Source organism: Caenorhabditis elegans, chromosome V (assembly GCF_000002985.6).
Source record: "Caenorhabditis elegans chromosome V".
NCBI classification, from domain to species: Eukaryota; Metazoa; Nematoda; class Chromadorea; order Rhabditida; family Rhabditidae; genus Caenorhabditis; species Caenorhabditis elegans.
The window spans coordinates 14497915-14518344 of NC_003283.11; the positions used below are offsets into that span (position 1 = coordinate 14497915).

Consider the following 20430-nt stretch of genomic DNA (forward strand, 5'->3'; position numbering starts at 1 on the left):
ATCCACACTCTCCTACTATTGTAGAGAAATATTTAAGGCGTATTGTAGGTGGGGTGCAAGACTTAAAAAATATATATTAGATACACTATACGATTATCACACCAATATCAACTGATATGTCACACCTAATTTGTTATCTGTTTACTTTTTGATATCATTCGGCAGAGATATAATAGCTCAAAGTCAAGTGGTCGAAAGTTTACGATAAGCACTTAATACTAACTGATCGTACTCTAGATTACTGTACTTCAGTCTGCAGTTGCTACGGTGTCCTGGAACGCCTAGCCTAACTTTCCGATATTGTCCCCAAAGTAGTTCCTAAGCAGTACATCATCATCATGACCGAGTGCAAGAAGCAGTAGAGAATGACCCTTTGATGGCCTCCTATATATTTGTGTATGTGGAAAGGAAAACACAAGGCGACATATTGCATCTCGTAGCCTTCTCTACCCCTCACTAGTCGCCCCGATTAGACCACCCTCAAAACCACACAGCCGGTGTTGGTTGGGTGTTCGTCGTTCTCGCGCTTATTTATTCTTCTTCTGCCATTTCATTGCGTCGTCGTCTTGATTCTTTTGAATGCTAAGTGTGCTTATGGAGTCTCTCTGTCTTCTTGTCGACACAATCTTAACGAGTGCATATCTCTCTTTCTCCATTCTTCATGTTTCTAAGGTTACCCTCATTAATTATGCTTCTCCTATTTTATTTGATGCACTATGTTTGTTGCTTGATCAAGCTTAATGTCTAGGTTCTTGTGAAAATTCTGAAACTTCATTTAAAAGTTGACCATATAGATTTTGAAACATCCCGTTTTAGTACGATAATTCTACTTTTTGAAATAAAGAAAAATGCTCGATTAACTTGAAATTAGTGTATGCTTCTGCTGGAAATATTGAGAAATAGCTCAAGTACTTCTTAAAAACTTCTTCACATTTGTTTTTAAGGCTTCCAGGAAACTAGAAAATGTTTTCAAGTTTCCTGTCGATATTTTCACATAATTTTTGGCAGAAAATTGAGTTGTCATGTCAAAATTGCAATTAGTAGATTTCCTCCACATTACTGGTTTCAAATTTACAGTGCGGAGCTTTGTAATTCTGTTGGAATGCACTTTTAAATCATTCTAGTTTTGTGCACTTCTACACTTTGAGCATCATGATATTTCTTCCCCCGGGAGCAGCAAAAGGAATTAACAGTCCCAAGCTCTCATTAGTCATCAAATTCGTCCTCATGTTGTTCTAACGAATTGTTCCACTTGCATCCTTCGTTCTCTTTTTCCCGCTTGCCAATCCCCGAAAGTTTACAAGTTCCGACAGGTTAGTCTCGAGTCAAGGTCTTTTTCATCTTTCCACCCATTTTTGTTCATTCATTTCATCCTCACACATGACTACTTCAATCTCATGATCTATTCTCTTATTTTTGGATGTTTTCAACTACTTTTTTGAAACAAACTCCTACAAGAAAATTTCGTCATGCTTTGCAGTTTTTTACTAGGACCTTAAGTCTTTGTCAGAAAATTTCTAGAGCTCTATCTAATATCTTCAACAACTAGTACCCAACTTTTCAAATAAATATGAAAGTGTGGCAAAAAGTTGCGAGTGGTTGAAAGTTGAAAACAAATACAAACACACACACACATACACATCATTCTCCATCTTTCTCCAATCGGAGCCATCGGAGCCCTCACACCACGTTCGTTTTGCTCCACCGATCCGAAAAACCAGGTTGATGGGAGGCAGTAACAGAGACACCCGGTTAGTTCATTGTTTGTCCTCTGCGCCCCGCGTGTCTGTATATGTGTGTGTATGTGCGCCCCGGTTGCCTTTTGACAAAATAATCAGTGAAAAGGTATGTAGCACCTGCATTTATACCTGCCGTCCTTCTTTTTCTTATTTTCGAGCGAGTGTTGTTGTTTCCCATTGCCAGCTTCTAGCACTCTGATTTTCTAGGCATTTCTCTAGTCGTAACTACATTTCTATAAACTCCTTTTTGTCTGAAATTATGTATTACTTTGAAATAATGTCTGTGAAAATTGTAGTTCTTAAAATGAGCAATAACTGTTTTTATACATAAATCTTTCAGCTAAGTTTAGTCTTCTTATTTAGCTAATTCAGGTGATATTGAAAATCTAGTAACTTAAAGAGTGAGAACATAATTAAGATAATCACTCTGGCAGATGGCATATTTGATAAAAATTAGAACAATTGAAGATTCTTGAAATGTGGGGCTCCTCACACCTGCCTCTCGGCGGGCTTAAATTACGCCCCCTCTCCCCCCATGAATGCCAAATGTTTTAACTGGCACTTTACGTTTCTACAGTTTGCCAGTTCAATTGTAGATAAAGTTCTCACAAAAGAGATAAGATCTTGTTAGGAAACTTTCATTGGCGGTCTAGCCGAGTTTTTGTACGAAGTTTATTTTACAGTCTTCTATGAAACGTAGAAAGTTACCGTTGTTTTCTGTTATCCGTATCACAACACTTCTCCATTTTGAAAGTCGCTGTTGTTTTTGATTTTATTAAATTACTACGTACTGTTAGAAAATTATAAAGTTGAAAATCCTAACTTTGTCATAGTTTAAAAGCGGGGCCAGAAGGGAAATTACGGTAGCATGGTCTAACTTTCTACTGATTTCCCCTGTACCCTTCACTACTTTCGTTCCTACAACTATATAGAATCTCAACTTTCCATCTACATATATTACTTCCAATTTCAATGGGTGTTAGTTTTGAATCAAAAATGGGGAGAAGAATAAGAAGATGGAGGCAAATGAGGTAGACGCGCGGCGCGCGAGCGCCCTCACCAAAAAGAACAAAAAAGAGGAATTGGAGAAATGAGAGAGCGTATGAGACGAAGAGGAATAGACAATCTTTCCGCGCCTTTTTGTATTGCATTTATAATCGAAACTCTGTCTCTCCCCCTTCCCAATACTACCACCCAACCATTTCGAACTCCTATTCTTATTCTTTTATGAGGAGATATGATCAGTTTGTTATTGGATTATTGTACTTGTATGTTGGTAGGTCAAAAGCATGTTTCAGCTGTAAAAAGTAATAGTGAGTCCAATATTTTTCGGGTTACTGTAGACTTATCTGTAAATGCGTAAAATAAGATGAATGCCTTGACAAATTGAAAACCATAAGGTTGTCTTCAAAATCATTCCGAACACACACATATTTATTTCATTCTCAATTCTCACACTTTGTTTATTGCTTATGGTCACCCGCTTTCCTTGTGTTCTTCTCAGGCTCTTCATTTCTTTTTTTTCGTAAATTTCCCTTACACCATTTTTCTCTAACAGTACATCTAATTCCGATTCTTTTCAGAAGCATTACATCCGAGAACAGAGTACTGACCTTTTATACGGTGACGCAATGGGCATGCCATCATCGTATCGGACAACAGCCGGCCGTTTGTGGGCACAGAAAAATGACACACTATCCGACCCATTCACTCGTATACCCTCTCCCTCACTCAAACAGCCAGATCACCTCCCCCCACACCAGTGCGCAAGTGAATGAGTGAGGAGCGCTCAAATGTTTATTGGTACAATCGGCAGTGTCAACCATACAATGAGATGAAGAAAGACGGCTTTTTGGTTTTGCCTATTAGTTTTCCAATTTACTAGGATTTGAGCCACCCAGATCACTGTGGTCCTAGGGAATCTAACAAGAGATCTTCCTCCAATCTTTAATCAACAGATATTCGTTTCAGTCTATAACTATCATTGTCTCCTAATTTCCGGTTGGTCAAACGCGGTAAATGCTTATTTGAGCAGTGAGAAGAGTTTTTTTTTTGCATTCAGAGATTATTGTATGATATTATTAACGTTTTTATTTTAAGTGGTCTGTGATTCAAAAATTTCAAAAAATTTCGTGAATTCACAATGCTGACTATTCAGCAAACATCTATGTGGATCAAGTAAGATTTAATGGCTCTAATATTCCCGAGCCAAAAATCCTAAATTTCAAAAATTGAAACCATCTGTTTAAACAATAAGCATTTGTCTCGACCACCGCGTAGATATAATGAACTCAAATATTCTAGATTCTTTCCATTTCCCACTTGCTCTTGGCTCATTTCATCTAATCTCATTGACCTTCTCCTCCTCCTACCAACCGTCTGTTTTTGTGTTTTTTCGCGCACCGCCCGCCCGTGGACCATCAACTCACCAGATGTTTCCTAGTTACTCTCAATTGAATACTGATTTACATTCACTCTTTCCTTCCATCTCCCAACCTTTTGGTTCTCCTTTTAACAAGCTTGGATAGTTTCGGAACAGTTTTGCGTGTGCGCGTCAGGAACAGACATGGAGAGGCAAAAAGAGAAAAAGCGAGAAGAACTTGACCTTTTTGCAAATCGGACGGTATATTGCGTCGTCGTCGTTGTCGCTGCCCCGTCTGTTCAGTATCTCACTAGGGTTGGCCACCAATAACATAACACAAACCGATCATTCATTTATCCATCCGATTTTTCTGCTAACTGTTCTTTATGGAGAAACACTTTTTGTTTTCAATGGACGAATGTCGTAAACTTCTTATTCTTGCCGTAGGATAGGAAATGCTTAGAAGCATACCCGGATTGTACATAGATATTGGAATCCAAAAGTTTTATGCTTACTTTCTCTGTTTATATCGCAGTTCTTTTTGGTTTTATCAAACAATTATCAGCTGACAAAATGTAGAAAAATATTTTTAGCGTATTTTGTTAGTTGACAATTTATCTATCAAACAAACCAGAACCAAGATATACCTTGTCAAAGTAGAACAAGGATATGTAAGTATAATAGAGAAACTATGCATAACATTCGCAGGTTCGTCAATTAACTTCTTGCTCACCATTGTTCTTTCCAACTGGACTCTCGTTGAGCTAAAATTCATTTCAGCAACTTTCATGCTACGGTAGCTATTGTAAGTCCTCTCGCACCAGAAGCCTTTAAACCAATTCAATCTTCGTTTTCTCTCTCTCTCTATCACCCGAAAACCAATTTCTTGTACTAGTTGTGTTGACATATATATAGGCATGGTGATGTAGTATACCTTTTATGTGTAAATACATGTCGCATTGAATGTTTGTGTTCCTCAACCATCTCCCAGCACAGAAGAGACTATTTCATTCTCACTCAAATTCATTTTCTAGCAGCAGAGAAGAACTACGATCTCACTTTTTCCTCCCAAAAAAGGTCTCTGCTGATACAAGAACTTCTTCTCTTCTCTGTCTCCAATTTTGAAAATCAGCTGAGTGTGATGGAAAGTATAACAAAAAGTGAGAGAAGAAGAACAGATAACTACAAAACACTCGCCGTGGGTTGTCTCGCATTGGTTATTTGTTTCATTATTCAGTTGCATCTTTTTTCTGTTCACGGGTTGGTAGTAGTGTCCAGTCTGCCGCCCTTATCAAAATGATAATTTGAATGCGTTTGTGTGAAGAGTGTAGAGAAGCTGGAGGCAAAGGTTTCAGTTGATAAGCATATGCGACGCTTTTTGAAGTTTCTCATGGAACAATTAGTGATTCTGATTCTATTAGTCTAGATTTCTAGAAGTATGATCTGCTCATTTTCTACTCCAACTTTAAATATGAATCGATAGTTTTGGATAGAAACTCATGTAGTCTTAATAAAGTAATAGCTATCAAAATTGTATGCTTGTTTCTGCAGAAGACTTCTATAAATCTATCCTTTTAGTTTTTTCGTGTGTAAAAAACGATAACCAAAATTTTCGACCGAATGTGACCACCGATTAAGTTGTCCGATTGGTAACCCTTCTATATACATGTCTACATCAGTAGTACACTTTCAGGTGCATCTTTTCTAGAGAAACATTTTCCAGATCTTAGTAGCTGATTACTTAAACTACCCGTAAAATTGCTTCGTACTAATTAGCAGCAAGCGCCACATTCTCAGTATTTATTGAATTCCCGCCAGCCTTCGTTACGCAACTAATACTTCATCGCCAATTCCCAGTTGATTCATGTTTTCTAGATTATTTTCAGTGCAAGCATTATGACGTTTGAAAAATTTTATGTCAGTTACATCTATGTACAAGAATCCCGTAGCATCTTCTTGAACACTCTAGGACCGTGTATCTAATTGACCCCATTCCGTCATACTGCTCATTGAGCAGAACACCTCCATCAGATATTCACGCCGCTCACTGTCTCCAATATCCTAATACCATTGAAATGAACTGTGTTAGGTAACCACAGCCACTCAAGGAGGTCTCCAGGTAGGAGGTCTTGAGGTATCCATCTCTTGGGTCAACCATCTCAACCTGTTTCTTGTATACATTTATGTTTACACTCCAGACAATTTGGTGATGGTTTCTAGAGAAGTGGATGAGGTCATTGATATGTTTTCTTTGATAAGCACCACATTTTGCCTTCTTTCCGGCAACTAACATGTTTGTTGGCGAGAAAAAACCTTTTTGAATCATGTGTGTGCTGGTTGATTTCCGAATTGTATACATATACTTGCAAATTCCCATGTTTCAAAAACTGGTGTTTTATACAATTTGAACGCCCAGTACTTAGTCATCGATTGTGATAAATAACCTTGAAACATTATGTTATTGTCTCTTTTTTCTACGCGTCTACTCGTCTGTTCATGTTTTTTCATTTAATATTAGGAATTTTGGACCTAGATCAGATGTGGTTTTGGAATAATAGTTTAATTTTTGAGTTAAAAATTCTTGTAAAACTATAGACAATTTAACAGTTTAAAAAAATTCTAAACACTGTTTGAAAATTGTGATTTTCCAGAGAAGATTTTGATCTAGATACAAATTTTACAGTACAGTATTCCAAAGAAAAGTTTATAAGACCCTAAAACTTATTCGTTCAATAAATTCCAAAGTTGCCTTCAGCATTCGGCGCAACCTTGTTTCCCACCCAACCTTAACACCCAGGTGTCTTCTGTCCTTGCGCGGGTGAGTTACCCTCTATTAAACCATTGCTTCCAATTTTCTACACCTCTTATTCTTTCTCTATCTATCTCACACTCATTTCCCCCACACCAAAATGACGACTCATCGACACATTTTCATCGTAGTCAGCCCGGGGCGGTGGGAGGAGGGCGCCCCCCGAGTAATACCATAAAACTTTTGTGTGTGTCCGGTGTGAGCGACTAGAGGAAGGAAGAGGCAAAAAATGAAAAGAGCGGCGGCGATTCTTTGCTATTACTGAAGGATGAAGCGTGTACGTATCTATTTAGACTTCTTGTGTTCTCGATTGCATAATAATAATGTATTCATCAAATCAAACACATTGTGTATGTGTGTGTGTTTGGGCAAACGTTCACTTGTCCATATTTGCCCGCTGCTTTTTTGTTGGTTGGAAAAGAAATGAGAAAAAGTGAAGCGCCGTGCTGTCTCTCTATTGTCATATTACTGTTACAAATACTGTAAAGTGTGTAAACTTATCGCTTATAAAACCTAGAACTAGTATTAGCCTGTTTGATAATTTCAAAAAATTCTGTATTATTTGGTAACAAACCCTAGGTCTACAATACCTCTTTGAGCGCAAAAGTTGAAAACTAGAAGTTTCAAATACCGTATTTCCTCTATTAGTTCTAAACTCATTGTTCAACTTTGAAACTTTTAAATTGAAGTAGTAGGGTAGGAAATACTATCAGTGTCTATGCAGAAACCTATAAAGTTGTACTTTCACTTTTTCGATCTCGCGTTAACTTGGACCAAAAGCTACCTTAATTTTAAGTGAAATCCCCAGACGTGGATTTCCCTCTTAATGGTCAACTTGATAGATCTAGGTAATCCCCACTTTTCAGTACTTTTCCCATCAACGCCCTCTCATTCTTTTCCAATTTCCGTGTCAATTATTCCAATTATTCATGTTCATATCAATCTCTCTTATCACCTCTAATCGTCGACACCACTGTCTTCTTTTCATTTTTTGCTTTTTTATGTCTCTTATCACTACTACTCCCTCCCTTATCAGCTAGTCGGATCTCCGCGCAACACAATGAACACCGCGCAAAAAACACTGTGAAGCAGCAGCAGCAGGGCGCGGAGAAAATGAAACGACGAACAAAAGTGCGTGCGCCGCCGCGATTTTCCTACTGGTGTTCTCCGTTCTTGTGTTGAAGATATGAAGAACGGTGATGGTGGTATTGGATTGGTATGAAAAGGGGAAAAAGGAAGGAAGAAGTGTTGCCTGTTGGGTGCGCGCGCGCGGCTTTTGCGCGAGGAGCGACATGCGATGCGTTTCGTTTTCATCCCGACCTAACACAAAATGCATAAACACACTGTCAGCAGGCAGAAGCAGGCATCTTTTGACAGAGACATGCCTGATGTTAGGGTGAGCGGATGGTGTGCGCGCAATCTGCAGATACAGTGTACGAGTGTGAGTGTGTCACAGACGTTTTATTATTATAATGCTACGGCGATGAATATGTCTTTATCCCGCCATTCTTCCACGGAACCTCCTTTTTTGAGGATATATCGTCGAGGCCGCGGCCTTCCCAAAGAAGATTGAACTTTTCGGGATAACTTTTCTCATAGGTTTGTGAATTCGTGTCATAGGGTACTGTAGAATTGCCAGATAGTCTAAATTGTACCGTAATAGGTCTAGAATAGACCGAGTTTTCGGTAATCTAGAAGTTTGAAGCTAGAACTATAGTATAGAGTTAGATGTACATCTCACGCCAATGTAAATTGGCAACTTCTTTGTTCAATTGTTCGTAGTTCACACGATGTCTACGTTCATATTAGGAAATAAAACTATTTCAAAAAGCTCTTTTTTGTGCCCATCAATTCATTTACGATTATTACCGCACCGTAAATGTTGGGAAATCTAGATGCTCTAGGAATCTAGACGGTCACCAGTTGTACATCTAGATTCTAGAATAGTGCTCGCTCAGACTACACCCAGATTTACATGAACAGATGTTCCATATTTATTCTAGATTCTAATTGTATTATTTCTTGACAGTTAAATTGCGCGCGTTGGCGATAACAATCTACAATGTTCCATACCTCTGTGAATCAAAAGATTGTTATCTGATTTTTGAATAAGATCTACATCAGAGTCTGTCAATAAGAGATAAGTGAAACCTTGAATTTTTGTGTTTTGGGAAACTCATAGATTTGCTAGCCGACTAAGATGTTCCGCTTGACCAGATTTACCTCACAACCAACAATTAGCATTCAATATTTAGTGGAGCAACCTATCCCCTAGCAACGTGTGTATCTCCTAAGAGCCACCAAAATTTCATGATGACCTGACCCGTCCCACCTCTCCCATGTACACAAAAGGAGGCCTACACGCCATCAGAGTATATACTACCACCTGCCATCTGTACACCCATTGCCTTCCATCTCATTCTTTTCACTTCCTTGCCCCTCGTATTTTTTCACTCTAGATAACCTTCAACTACTACTACTGCTACAGTTTTAGCAGTATCTCCTCCTACCTCTCTCACAACTTCTTCTTTTCCTTCACCTCGCTCTCGAAACTATTCACTCATTTTTGTTTCTCCTTCTTTCGCCTTTTCCTCATCGTTTTTCTTCATTGACGACGATTGGTGACAAGCAAGGAGAAAGCAATTATACGTATGAGAAGAGAGAGAGAAACCGGCCGACACCTATTCCACTACTCTCAGCCCATTACTTTTTCTATGAAAGACTGTATGTCTGTGTGTGTCACACACACTTTTAAATAAATCTGTTCGAGAGAACGCCATACTAAGCTTCTTCAGTCTTTATGGGGTTGTAATACATTTTTGATGGCTCAGGGCTCAACATTCAGGGCTCAATCCATAGATACACCATACTTCCCCTGTAATCTCATTTATCAATTTTGACCAGCTCATATCTCAGTTGACAATAATTTTGCCAACTAACAAAATGTCAGCTATTTTTTCCATTATATTTTGTAGTTTGTAATTTTCTGGAATCTGTGAAATGAATGTGATCTCATAAAGTTCTCACTTTCAGCTTTTCAGTCTTGATCATCTCGATTCGGTCATTCCCGTTCCACTGATTCCCCTACTTTTTGCCCTCTGTTGCAATTCGAACAAGTGTAATTTTCTCTCTCTCATTTTCTCACATTTTTGTTTCTCAATACACAAATACATACACCAAAATGGTTATCATCAATCTGCCGAAAAGAACCTGTCTTTTTTGGTCTTTTTCTGTTTCTTCTCCCGAGAGAAGAGGGGCAGAAGCTTCTCATTTTGATGCTTTTCCTTTTTCTGCCAATTCTGATTTTTTTCTCACTGGGTGCGTACAAAGCTTATGTATGTCCTTCTAAATCTTGTCTCCTCTCCACTCCGCGATCGCCACTTTCACCTTCTCCTTTCACCTCCTCAACCCTCTCTTAATCTTCAGAAATGAAATCGCAACCGTACACCGCCTCATCCGTCACTTCGACGTCTACAACACACCATCCTTGGATGCCAATCTCGCTCCGAGAGCCGCCAAGCAAGTTCCAGAAGCTTAGCACATCTGACGCAGCTCCACTTCACAACGTCTGCAGCTCACTGAAAATGGTAGGTGATAGCCTTGATCTCGAGACTCCCCGTAATAATCCAGTGTGGAAGAGACACACACTGAGAACCACATAACAATAGCCAATTAATCGTTTATGCGCGACGAGGGCATACTATGTACAACAAGTGCGTCCCCTCCGTAAAGGGAAAGTCCTTGAAAAGAACATCTGTCCCTTTTCAGGCCCTGGTTTCATGTCTCGAAAGACGCTCATGAATACTATGCATACTATGAATTAAAAACAAAAAAAATCTTTAAAATTCTTTTCATTTTCAGAAATCCACAAAACCATCCCGAAAGCGTCCATCTCCAAAGGAATCCGACCTACCTCCACTTCCATCTATCTCAACGCTCTTCGACTCTGGATCCTCCTCCCACAGCTCAAGCTCCAGCTCCAATTCATCCTACGGCTCATACTGTCAGTTCTCACCCGAAGGATCCTACACCATGTACCACTGGCCGATGAACTACATTCCCTATGTGTCACCAGATGTCACAATCACAGCCACTACATCTACATCAACAAACGCCATGGCGAGCCCTGATCCGATAATGTTGAGCTCTCCCCCGAAGCAGCCAACAATCGAGCACACGCCAATCAATCAGCCACTATTCATTCAAACTGCAGACTATCCATATGATTACTCTGCTCCAGACCCAACTGGTGGATATCCCAGCAGTGCCACTATCAACGCAAATCAACTATTACTCCGTCCAGTTCCAAATGGACATGTCTAAGCTTCTTCCTTTCCCGAATCTCACCAAGATCCCTGTTAAGTTTCAACCAGTTTCGTTTTTTTAATTTTCAATTTTTTTGCTCGATATCCTCCTTCTCTCCTTATCATCTTTCCTTATTTTTCCATCAACTTCTCATGTTTTTCTTCGGGTCCACCAAACGACCTCAAGTTTTCATTTTTATTCGAGTTGCCTCTTCTCTCTCTGTTCCCCCAAATCCATAAATCAACACGGGCAAATCCCCATCTTTCTCTTAGCCGCTTTAGTTTCCTATGTATTTTGCTCCCATCAGCATTCTGAATTTTCAACGGTCTTTGTGTACATTTCCTTTCCTATCCCTCCACTATCATTCTTCCCTTCCCTCCAAAAAGCATCGTCTCTCAACGTTCTCGTTTTCTCACGGATTTCCGATTCAAACCAAAACATTGTATTTTTCAATTTTATACAACGTCGACAAAGAATCCTTTTTCTTTTTTTCCGATCATCATAATAATAAAACGTGTTTTGTCATAAATGATTGTGAGTTATGTACACATTGATAAGGAAGAATAACGAATAATAATAATAGTCACAATATATGAAGAAGAGCAAAACTAACCGACAATGTGTTGACCAGGCGGGGAGATTCGAGTTATGGTCACACTTCGAACATTTGAAGACTCATCCACATAGATTCGACTGTCTGAAATTTTCGAAGGAATTAGAGACAAAAATGCTTTAAAAAAAAACTTTAAAAACTAATCACAAAAATCGCGCCAAGAATTAAAATTTGAATAAACTGAGCAAACTCGTCTACTTTTAAAAGTTATAAACCTGAGCTATTCTTCAAATATCGTCCACAGAGAACTGTCAAATCATTCTTTTAAAAATTTAGGACAAGTTTCGGAAAGATTAACAATTAAATTCCCATATGCCTGTTGTGAGATCTTACCGCAAATTGTGTACATAAACAAGAAGCTCAGGTTGTGAAATTCAAATATAATATTCAAATTCATTATTTTTTGCATTCGGCGACAACTACAGTAATCTCATACAATTTTCAAAATAGTTTGTACTTGAAGCAACCCTGGAAAAATATTATCGGATTATAACGAAAGCCTCAAAACTGGCATGACTTGTCTTAAAAGCCACCTATACACCTACAGGAAAATTATCTAAAGCCGAAATATGTGAAAAACCCCAAGGAACGTAAGTTCGTCGGAAGGCATTCAAAAGAGGCTTTCAGAAAAAAATATTTTGATCAATTCCGGTTAACTGTGAATTATGTTAGTTACTCTTAACAAATTTCTACATGCACATAATTCCTCTTGAGTTACCGTATTCCCTCAATTGGTATTGCAACCCATTTATCAACTTTGAATACGTATATCTCAGTTGTAGTGTGTTTTATTTGAAAAATGTCAGTTGTCATAATATTCTATTGATTTATCTATCGTTTCGCAGTTAAACATTTATTGATATCTACAACATGAACCGAGATATAACTTTTCAAAGTGAACTAGTCTGGGGTGAAACTAATGAGGGAATACGGTATTTGATGTTTTCAGAACAAAAGTAGATGAGGTCAGTCTACCCATCAAATGCTTCATCTATCACACGTACTTTCAATTGTTCTTCCATTATTCCAATTTCTCTTCGCAATCGAATGCTACATCGACAACTAAAATACAGACAAAGAATACATTTCGTGCGTTCACATTTCTCTCTTTCTCTCTCTTCCTCATCTCGCATTTTGTTTTCATTTTCCCTTTTTTCTCATCAATCACAAACGGAAAGGGTAACATACATGTGTGTGGAGTGTTTGAGACGAACAGATGATTTCCGACACGTGCGAAATCGGGTGCCTCCGTGTCTGTGGCTGATGGTGAGGATGCTACTGTCGAAGACCATGGTTTGCAGTATTTGATGATTAATCGGAGAGTTAGGAAAGAGAAAACAAAGATTACGATGAGAGCAGTCAAGACTGTGAATGTATCCATTCTGAAAATTTTCAAATTTTTTACAATAAATTTGATTTGGAAAAATAGAGTGAAGAAGTGAATTCCATGAGATAATTTCTAAACTGACAAAGTTTTCATACTACATCTTTAAAATTTTTTTTAGAGTTCAAGTTGAGAAACCTATGCAAGGTGATAGTATCTTTGCATGTATTGAAGAATTAACAGTACCAAATCTGTAGGTCAAACTTTCGAGACGCCTCTCCCCAGCTTCTTCTCAATTTTCAGGGGGTCTTTCTGGGCGAGAGATGGGAGAGACGTTCCACCGTTAATCGCGCGGTTAGTTTTTTTTTTGAAAATGGAAGGGCCTTCAAACTCAAGCATTGTATGAAAATTCAAAAATTTTGAAATCGAAAAATCGAAAAAGAAAACTCAGGATGGCGATGCATGCGACAGCTCATCGTTGCCATAAGCTACATCCGATTTCGAAGGGGTTCATCCCAGATTTTCTTCTCTTTTTTTTCGTCGTTTTTCTTCAAGAAAAATCAAAAAATAATTGTTCCAGTGCTTTATTATGTTCCTGAAAACGGACTAATGAAACAATTGATAATTAATTGTATAGTTTCATGATAGATGATGAATCATCGTAGTTCTTCGAGTAGTCATTGTCGTCCTGGTGAACATGGATTGTTCCGGTTTATGACTTTTTACTCTGAAAATCAAAAAATGAAAAATTGAGTTAGATTTCAAGGTTTAAACAAAAAATACACAGAGGATCTATTATTTACCACAATTCGAGAAAAGAATTCAGATTCTGTACTTTTAAAAAAAATATTTTGAAGCCGTAGTCTGAAGTAACTAACAAACAATGAACTGACAAATAAGGTTTTTTAAAACATACACATTTATAGTTCGAATAGCATTGGGTTTTTCTAATTAAACTACGATGTTCGAAATTAATATTTCAACACTACCGAATATCACAATTAAAGAGTACACATGTAAGTTGACTTTTCAAACATTTTGGCTTACTACATAGTTAGCTATAAGTTTTGCCAATTTCCAAATGTTTCGTGATAAATTCAAAGCAATATTGAATGTCTATATAAACACTGAAAGAAATTGTTCTAATAAACTTTATGGCAGACGCTATTTTAGGCGATAAAATAAAAAAAAACAAAACTAGTATCTAGTACACTTGAAACATAAATAATAACTAATCAGCCTTCTAAAAAAACTAAATTAAAATAATGGAAATAAAGCCCATCTAAATCTATAAGCACCTACTCATCAAGCGAGTTGCATGAGACACGACTCACTCCACTGTTCTCCGAACAGTCATTTCTCTAACAACTGTCACTGTGCTCGTTTTTGATGATCTGTTTTTTGAAACTCAAGATTTCTTGGAAGAAGATTAGAGCTCACTGTTTTCCAATTAAATTATAAAACTGAGATCGTAGCTCTTTTCGAAACCGGAATGATATGATAGTATTAACAACTGATAAGAATCCAGGCATTGCATAGGTAATTGCAACTTCAATATCTCCCCATCCAGTAATATCCCATCTAATAGTCAACATGACAACCGCCGGTGAAGCTAGCAAAATAATCGATGTTCCAGACATTGCAAGAATCATTCCGAGTTTGTCATCTTGTGAGCCATACTTGCTTTTTGTTAAAGTCTGGAATGATATGTTATAAATTAGTAGGACTCCTAAGGAAATACCGTCATTACCCTTCGTGTCGCCCAGACAACCAGAGTCGAGAAAAAGGCGATAACGTAGGTCAGAACTATGAAAATGAAGTGGAATGTCGCGTACCTAAAGGTTGGAAATTCATTTGATAAATTTACTGAAAATTTTCAACTAAAAATGTTTTAATGTTGAAACTCTTATTCTAGATCTAGAAAATAACCAAAGCGATTTTTAAAAAGAATTCCAGAATAATGAACATTTTCCAATTTTTTTGGAATAGTTCTAGAAAAACAGTTTGTCGATTTGAATACCGTCACCTTTTACCGCGCACCCTCATTGCTAGAAGTTATTATTTTCGGTTACAGTAGTTACATTCTATTACGTTTTTGTTTTTTCATTGTGTTTTGAATTCCCAGTTGGTATTGAGCATTGGCAAAATTTCATTTTCTGATAAATTTTAATTTAATTTGTGGAATTATTATGTGTTCAGTGTTCATGCTTATTATTACTCACTCAAAAACAAAATAAGATTTTCTAATCTAAAATCACAGCTCTCTGGGGAAAAGTGATAGTGTTGAAAAACGCCATTTACAAAGTTCAACATTATTTTAACTGGATATAAAAATTGAAAATCAGGAATGACGGTGAAAGTTCATTCTTTGAGCTCTGGGACAAGAGATCAGATGTTTTCAAATATCTTGAGAATAACCTTACCATCTACTAGTACTTGTAATAATTGCACAATGCCTAGTTCCAACCACTCTATCTCCATCTTCTCCTATAACTGATACTCCAGCAGCAACAAGTGTTAGCTGAAAAACACGAAAATCTTGAAAGGTAAGTCTAAAATTACAAACCACTGCCCAAACCGGAACCATTGCCACAAAACAATATTTAAAGTTCTGAGTGCACATTCTCTTATAAACCGCCGGCCGAACAACTGCCAAGATTCGTTCAAAAGATAAGAATAAAGTGCAAATTGAGGGAAGTTGAGTTCCAAGAATTAAAGATTGAGGCCAGTATTTCTATGAAAGATTTTAAAAACTTCTAAAGTCATGGGGTAAAACAAACCGTGAAGAAACAAGCTCGAACTGTAATAGGTACAGCCATCACACCAGTTAAAAGTTCATGACCTCTTCCAGTACCTAGTAACACATAACTAATGGCTGGAAAAAATTATAAGATAAGTTTATCGAGAAAATAAATATAAAATCCTACCATCCAATAGTTCACAACAATCTAAAACCAAATATAAAATGTATTTTCGTCGTAAATCACGATTGGTCAAGTATAAAGTAATCGTTGTTAAACTGCAGAATATAGATACTGATCCTGAAAGAAAAAAAGGCGCTAGGAGTGCAAGGAAAGAGTAGGCAGGCACGACGAAGGTTAGGTCGCCTGCAGGCAGGCATGCCCATGCGGAATAGAAACTTTACCTATAGATAAATACAAAATGCACATGAATAAAGTTTGCCCATAGTCGACTTGAAAGTCTCCCATATCGTTGTGATGATCTGAAAATTAAAACTTCGAAAATTGAAGAGTTAAAATAAATTTTATGAAAGCGGAAAAAACTGGCAGCACACATGAAAAAGAAATTCGGATAGCATAGATGATTGTGTTAGTTTTCGTTTGCACATGTGTGTGTCTCTTTCTTTTTTTTCTAGACAAATTTATGAAATCAGTGCTGATTATTTATTCACTAATCTATCACAAAAATTACCTGTCATGGCGAATTCGGCGTTGTGCTTAGTCATCTCGAAAAATTTAGAAATTATATTTTATGTGCGTGGGCAGAGTAAGAATATAGTTGTATATCTATATTTATATACTTCTCGTTGCTTACTACTTATATACGCACCGAGTTTGAAAGTATAAATGGATGCTTAATTGGAAAGAAGAGTGCGCGCTCTCCTGAGATCACACGTTTCTTTCAAAATAATGTGTAGACTTCAGACATCATTTTACAGGTAAAGCGGGGGATTTTTCACACACATTTTACAGGTAAAGCGGGGGATTTACAAAGTGCACTTCGATGAGGAATGAGCAGGCACCGCCGGTTTTTTTCCAACAAATTTTTTCGATTTTGTGGACTCAAAATCGGTCAAAATCAAAATACAGCTGCCATATTTCCAGTTGCCAAATTTCAAGAGCCTAAACGTGGCTCGGTAGCGAAGAACTGGCATCAGAGTCTTATTTGGGATTCTGATTTTGCCAGCTAGATTTTGTAGTACAAAAGATCTAAATTAGAGCAAATAAAATATATTTTTAAAGTCTCTGAAATCGTAATATTATCGATACATATCAATTCAAGTATTTTTAATATCAAAACTAGGTTTTTCGACTCTAGAGTTGAAGCAAATGTGTACATATACTGCACCCATGAAGGCATTGGTCGTCTTGAAGGCAGGCAGGTAGACCAAAATTGCCTACATCGAATACTTAATAAAATTTTCAGACTAAATAAGTTATTTATCTTCCTTGTCTGTGCTTTCAAAATTCTTATAAATCACCTAAATTGAACACAAAAATAAAATTAAACCATTCAATTTGAGTCAATAATATTTTTCTTTTTACGGTTAACAGAATGACGTCCCAGCTAGCTTCAGTCAAAAAAAAACAGACTCGAACTCCTATATACAGGCTACAATTTGTTGGAAATGCAAACAAAAAACTGAGAAGGAAAAAAAAGTCGGCATTTCCCATGAATGCTGGAAAAATTAGGAAAAGTAGACTTTGTTTTGATTTACGTCAAACTACGGTAGTCGTTCTGAAATTGAAAGATCGCAGAGCGGACATGTATCAGGAAGCAAATATTGGAATTCAAAATTATGAAATTAGGAAAAAAAATTGTCTTTTATATAATTCCATCTTGAAGAAGCCACGGAAAGGGCTAATTTTATTTTAAAATTGCACTTAGCCAATCAACAGCGTAGCCACGCCTCGTGATCTTCGTTGATTGTTCGACGCATCCTGATTGCTAGGAAGTTTGAAATTAATCTAATTGTAACTAAAAATATATTTTGAGCATTTTATTTATTCTAAAATTTTTGCCCATTTATTCCTAAAGCTGTTTTTGGAAATCTATAAGTTTTCAGAAAATTTAGACAATACGAAGTCAAAATTCCAACAAAAAAAGTAAATTGGATTAAAAAATTAGTCTTCGGCTGAATACGTAAAAGCAAATCCTTTCTGAGTAGACGAAACAAAAAACCAATTTCATGTGAGTATAAACTTCTGAGAAACTTATAATCTTTTTAACAATTTCATTAAGCAATCTCTCACAAAAACAAACAATTGTTCACTGAATTTGCAGTTCGGAAAATTGTGTCCAGGAACACGAATCAGATATAAATATTGATATCATTTTAAAGAAAATTAGGTTAACGTGGAATTGTGTTGTTTCTGAAATTTCAGCAAAAATATCGTAGATCAAAGGAAAATAGAATCAGATCTCGTCATCTTGCAAAATCGTATTTTACTGTCTGGGCGTTGAAAAAGTTTGCTAGAATTAATATTCTGGAACTCATAAAACGGATATCCTGAAGCACATCTGCTTTTTAAAAAACGAGATCAAAATTCACATTTTAAGGGAAACTATTTCTATTCAATTAAAGTTTCTATTCAGGTTGAAGTTGCATCAATATGGAAACTGAGAAGCGTGATCTTGGAACTCATGATTTTGGGAGCTAGAATAAATGATCAGATATCACAGTTTCCCTTATTAATTGTGCAACCAACTACTAAAAAAATACAGAAACAATCCATTTTTAATTTACGATAACACATGCAATTTGGAAAGTTTAATTAATTTGCACTCTGCAAAAACAACCAAAAAAGTTCAGAAAAGTCTATTATTCCTAAAATCACATTTCTACGAGTTTACAAAGAAACTTTTGGAAAGATAATGCCGAACTGCTGTGTTGTACTCAATTTTTGCCAACGCACTAACAGAAAATACTAAAATCGTCTGAAAGGCAAACTACGTCATCTCTATAATATTTCAAATAGGTAGGTCAGTATATTCATGACAAGGTAGGTAGGCATTTTTTGACTTGCTCGGAAGGTTTGTTCATGATTCGTTTTTGGAATTGGGCTACCACACTCATCCTATTAAAAAAACCCGTTAAATACAATTTTTGATTTATTCTGCAATCCTACTAATTGTGCCAAATAGTCTTTGCTCTTTAAAAGTATGTGTCACTTCAGACTTCCTTATGTATGTGCACATATGCTTGCCTTTATCAATTTTTGATCAGATCGTTCATCCCAATCAGCTCCCCTATTCAATACAACCTACTCAAAACTGAACAATAGCATTGCACTTTTATGAGCTCAAAATATACCCTATAAAATTTGATCTAAACATTTTTCAGGGTAAAGACCAGTCACGAGTTGTGTCCCTACGGATCATGTAGACTGATCAAATGTAATTGAGTTATTGAAGGTGCGTGCAAAATGTTAAAGTATCAAGGAAGTTTCGGGGTTTTCAAAGAGAAAGTTCTAACAAATCAATCGAAAGATATAATGAGAATCACAAAAAAAACGAAAAAAAATCGTATTTTTCATGGCCATGCATGGCAAGCTGCAATTTATTTTTTACCAAAGACGGAGATCACATCGATTGTTTGAGCTAACCATCGACAGACTTCAAGCAATTAATTGTGACTTTTAAATATGTTAATACCGCTAAATGAAATTTAAATTAACACTTCAATTTTTAGGAGCTATGTTATATGTTTACGAAGAAATGTAGGATTTTAGTTTGAAAAAGCAGACAAACTACAATAATCACCTGTATTACCCCTCAATTGCTCTACTTTGACAGCTCATAGCTCGGCGTCTTTTGCGTTTATCAACAATTGATCAACTATGAAAATTTAGAAAAAGATTTGACAAGTATTTTATCAGTGGGATTTTTTTGAAAAATCAAAGACAACCAAGAACTCAACACTAGTGAATAGACTATGAAATTAATGTTATCCGATATGAAAAATATGGCTGAATTTTGAATGTAAGGAGTATATAAACTTTAATTTTTTGTACCTAGGTACTTATAGGTATACCTTCCTATTTATAAAAAAGATAAGTACCGAAACTATCAAAAAATTTTATGCGCTGAGACCTTTGCTCTTATGTATTTTATAATATGATCAATTTGTTTTATAAGGTCAAAAATAGTTCCAGTAGAAGGAAATAAAAGAAAATTCAATTATTGAAATTTTTATTTTAGAAAAAATCACTGCCAAAAATGTTATAATATACAGTATTTTAAATTACCGAAAAAAAACTTACCAACAAGATGTGACATGCACTTGGAATTCTTCTCAAACTAGAGAATAGAAAGATTTATTGAACTTTCTCTAAACAAATTTGCAATTTATAGCTTTATTTAGAATACGTAATCAATCAGCTTTCAAAGTGGGAGGCAATGGAGGTTAAGCACAGGTGACTCTGCACGATCGTGCGATAATATGTGAAAGATTAAGTAGATTGAGCTCCTAATTTCGTTTATTCAAATATTTTGACTCCGAGATATCTCGTGGTTCTTTTGATATTCTGTTCTTTG

The 20430-nt window shown here is 36.6% G+C and overlaps 4 protein-coding genes and 10 non-coding genes across 17 annotated transcripts; 6 read left to right on the plus strand and 8 right to left on the minus strand.

Annotated features, from left to right (window-relative positions):
• Positions 1-1303: 1303 nt before the first annotated feature.
• Positions 1304-1397, minus strand: R02D5.18. The gene has a single exon (NR_069967.1). It is a non-coding gene; the product is annotated as an Unclassified non-coding RNA R02D5.18 (non-coding RNA).
• A 242-nt stretch (positions 1398-1639) lies between these two features.
• On the minus strand, positions 1640-1726 carry R02D5.15. The gene has a single exon (NR_069968.1). It is a non-coding gene; the product is annotated as an Unclassified non-coding RNA R02D5.15 (non-coding RNA).
• A 1699-nt stretch (positions 1727-3425) lies between these two features.
• R02D5.24 (uncharacterized protein) lies at positions 3426-3521 on the plus strand (the record flags this gene model as incomplete). Its single annotated transcript, NM_001307839.1, has 1 exon — positions 3426-3521. The coding sequence occupies one exon, from the start codon at positions 3426-3428 to the stop codon at positions 3519-3521; it is 96 nt and encodes a 31-aa protein (NP_001294768.1).
• Positions 3522-7005: 3484 nt separating this feature from the next.
• Positions 7006-7152, plus strand: R02D5.14. The gene has a single exon (NR_069969.1). It is a non-coding gene; the product is annotated as an Unclassified non-coding RNA R02D5.14 (non-coding RNA).
• Positions 7006-7152, minus strand: R02D5.23. Its single transcript, NR_069970.1, has one exon. It is a non-coding gene; the product is annotated as an Unclassified non-coding RNA R02D5.23 (non-coding RNA).
• A 784-nt stretch (positions 7153-7936) lies between these two features.
• Positions 7937-8121, plus strand: R02D5.21. Its single transcript, NR_069971.1, has one exon. It is a non-coding gene; the product is annotated as an Unclassified non-coding RNA R02D5.21 (non-coding RNA).
• Positions 7939-8061, minus strand: R02D5.17. Its single transcript, NR_069972.1, has one exon. It is a non-coding gene; the product is annotated as an Unclassified non-coding RNA R02D5.17 (non-coding RNA).
• A 2-nt stretch (positions 8122-8123) lies between the features above and the next one.
• R02D5.16 lies at positions 8124-8269 on the minus strand. Its single transcript, NR_069973.1, has one exon. It is a non-coding gene; the product is annotated as an Unclassified non-coding RNA R02D5.16 (non-coding RNA).
• Positions 8195-8409, plus strand: R02D5.22. The gene has a single exon (NR_069974.1). It is a non-coding gene; the product is annotated as an Unclassified non-coding RNA R02D5.22 (non-coding RNA).
• A 1063-nt stretch (positions 8410-9472) lies between these two features.
• R02D5.20 lies at positions 9473-9619 on the plus strand. The gene has a single exon (NR_069975.1). It is a non-coding gene; the product is annotated as an Unclassified non-coding RNA R02D5.20 (non-coding RNA).
• Positions 9473-9619, minus strand: R02D5.12. Its single transcript, NR_069976.1, has one exon. It is a non-coding gene; the product is annotated as an Unclassified non-coding RNA R02D5.12 (non-coding RNA).
• A 715-nt stretch (positions 9620-10334) lies between these two features.
• Positions 10335-11741, plus strand: R02D5.1 (GATA-type domain-containing protein). The gene is made up of 2 exons (NM_074194.4): positions 10335-10497; positions 10772-11741. The coding sequence occupies exons 1-2, from the start codon at positions 10339-10341 to the stop codon at positions 11231-11233; spliced, it is 621 nt and encodes a 206-aa protein (NP_506595.1). The 5' UTR covers positions 10335-10338; the 3' UTR covers positions 11234-11741.
• An 82-nt stretch (positions 11742-11823) lies between these two features.
• On the minus strand, positions 11824-13209 carry R02D5.9 (uncharacterized protein; the record flags this gene model as incomplete). The annotated part of the gene is made up of 2 exons (NM_001129510.1): positions 11824-11912; positions 13017-13209. The coding sequence occupies 2 exons, from the start codon at positions 13207-13209 to the stop codon at positions 11824-11826; spliced, it is 282 nt and encodes a 93-aa protein (NP_001122982.1).
• A 510-nt stretch (positions 13210-13719) lies between these two features.
• On the minus strand, positions 13720-20196 carry R02D5.6 (the record flags this gene model as incomplete). Of its 4 annotated transcripts, none has more annotated exons than NM_001276957.3 (9): positions 13720-13879; positions 14593-14849; positions 14903-14987; positions 15576-15673; positions 15719-15886; positions 15933-16027; positions 16080-16193; positions 16298-16375; positions 20157-20196. In NM_001276957.3, 8 exons carry the CDS (start codon positions 16359-16361, stop codon positions 13792-13794), a joined length of 969 nt encoding a protein of 322 aa, NP_001263886.1. The 4 variants fall into 4 exon arrangements, with proteins under 4 accessions (NP_001263886.1, NP_001256589.1, NP_001256590.1 ...); NM_001269660.1 differs by having other exon boundaries at positions 13792-13879; positions 14894-14987; positions 20157-20172; NM_001269661.1 differs by lacking the exon at positions 20157-20196 and adding an exon at positions 16585-16618 and having other exon boundaries at positions 13792-13879; positions 14894-14987.
• Between the last annotated feature and the right edge of the window lie 234 nt (positions 20197-20430).

What these genes read in the sequence shown, in the direction of transcription:
- R02D5.1 (NM_074194.4), top strand. Translation starts at nt 10,339, where the DNA reads ATGAAATCGCAACCGTACACCGCCTCATCCGTCACTTCGACGTCTACA. An exon ending in TCTGCAGCTCACTGAAAATG is followed by an intron (nt 10,498 to 10,771) that starts GTAGGTGATAGC and finishes TTTCATTTTCAG; the next exon opens with AAATCCACAAAACCATCCCG.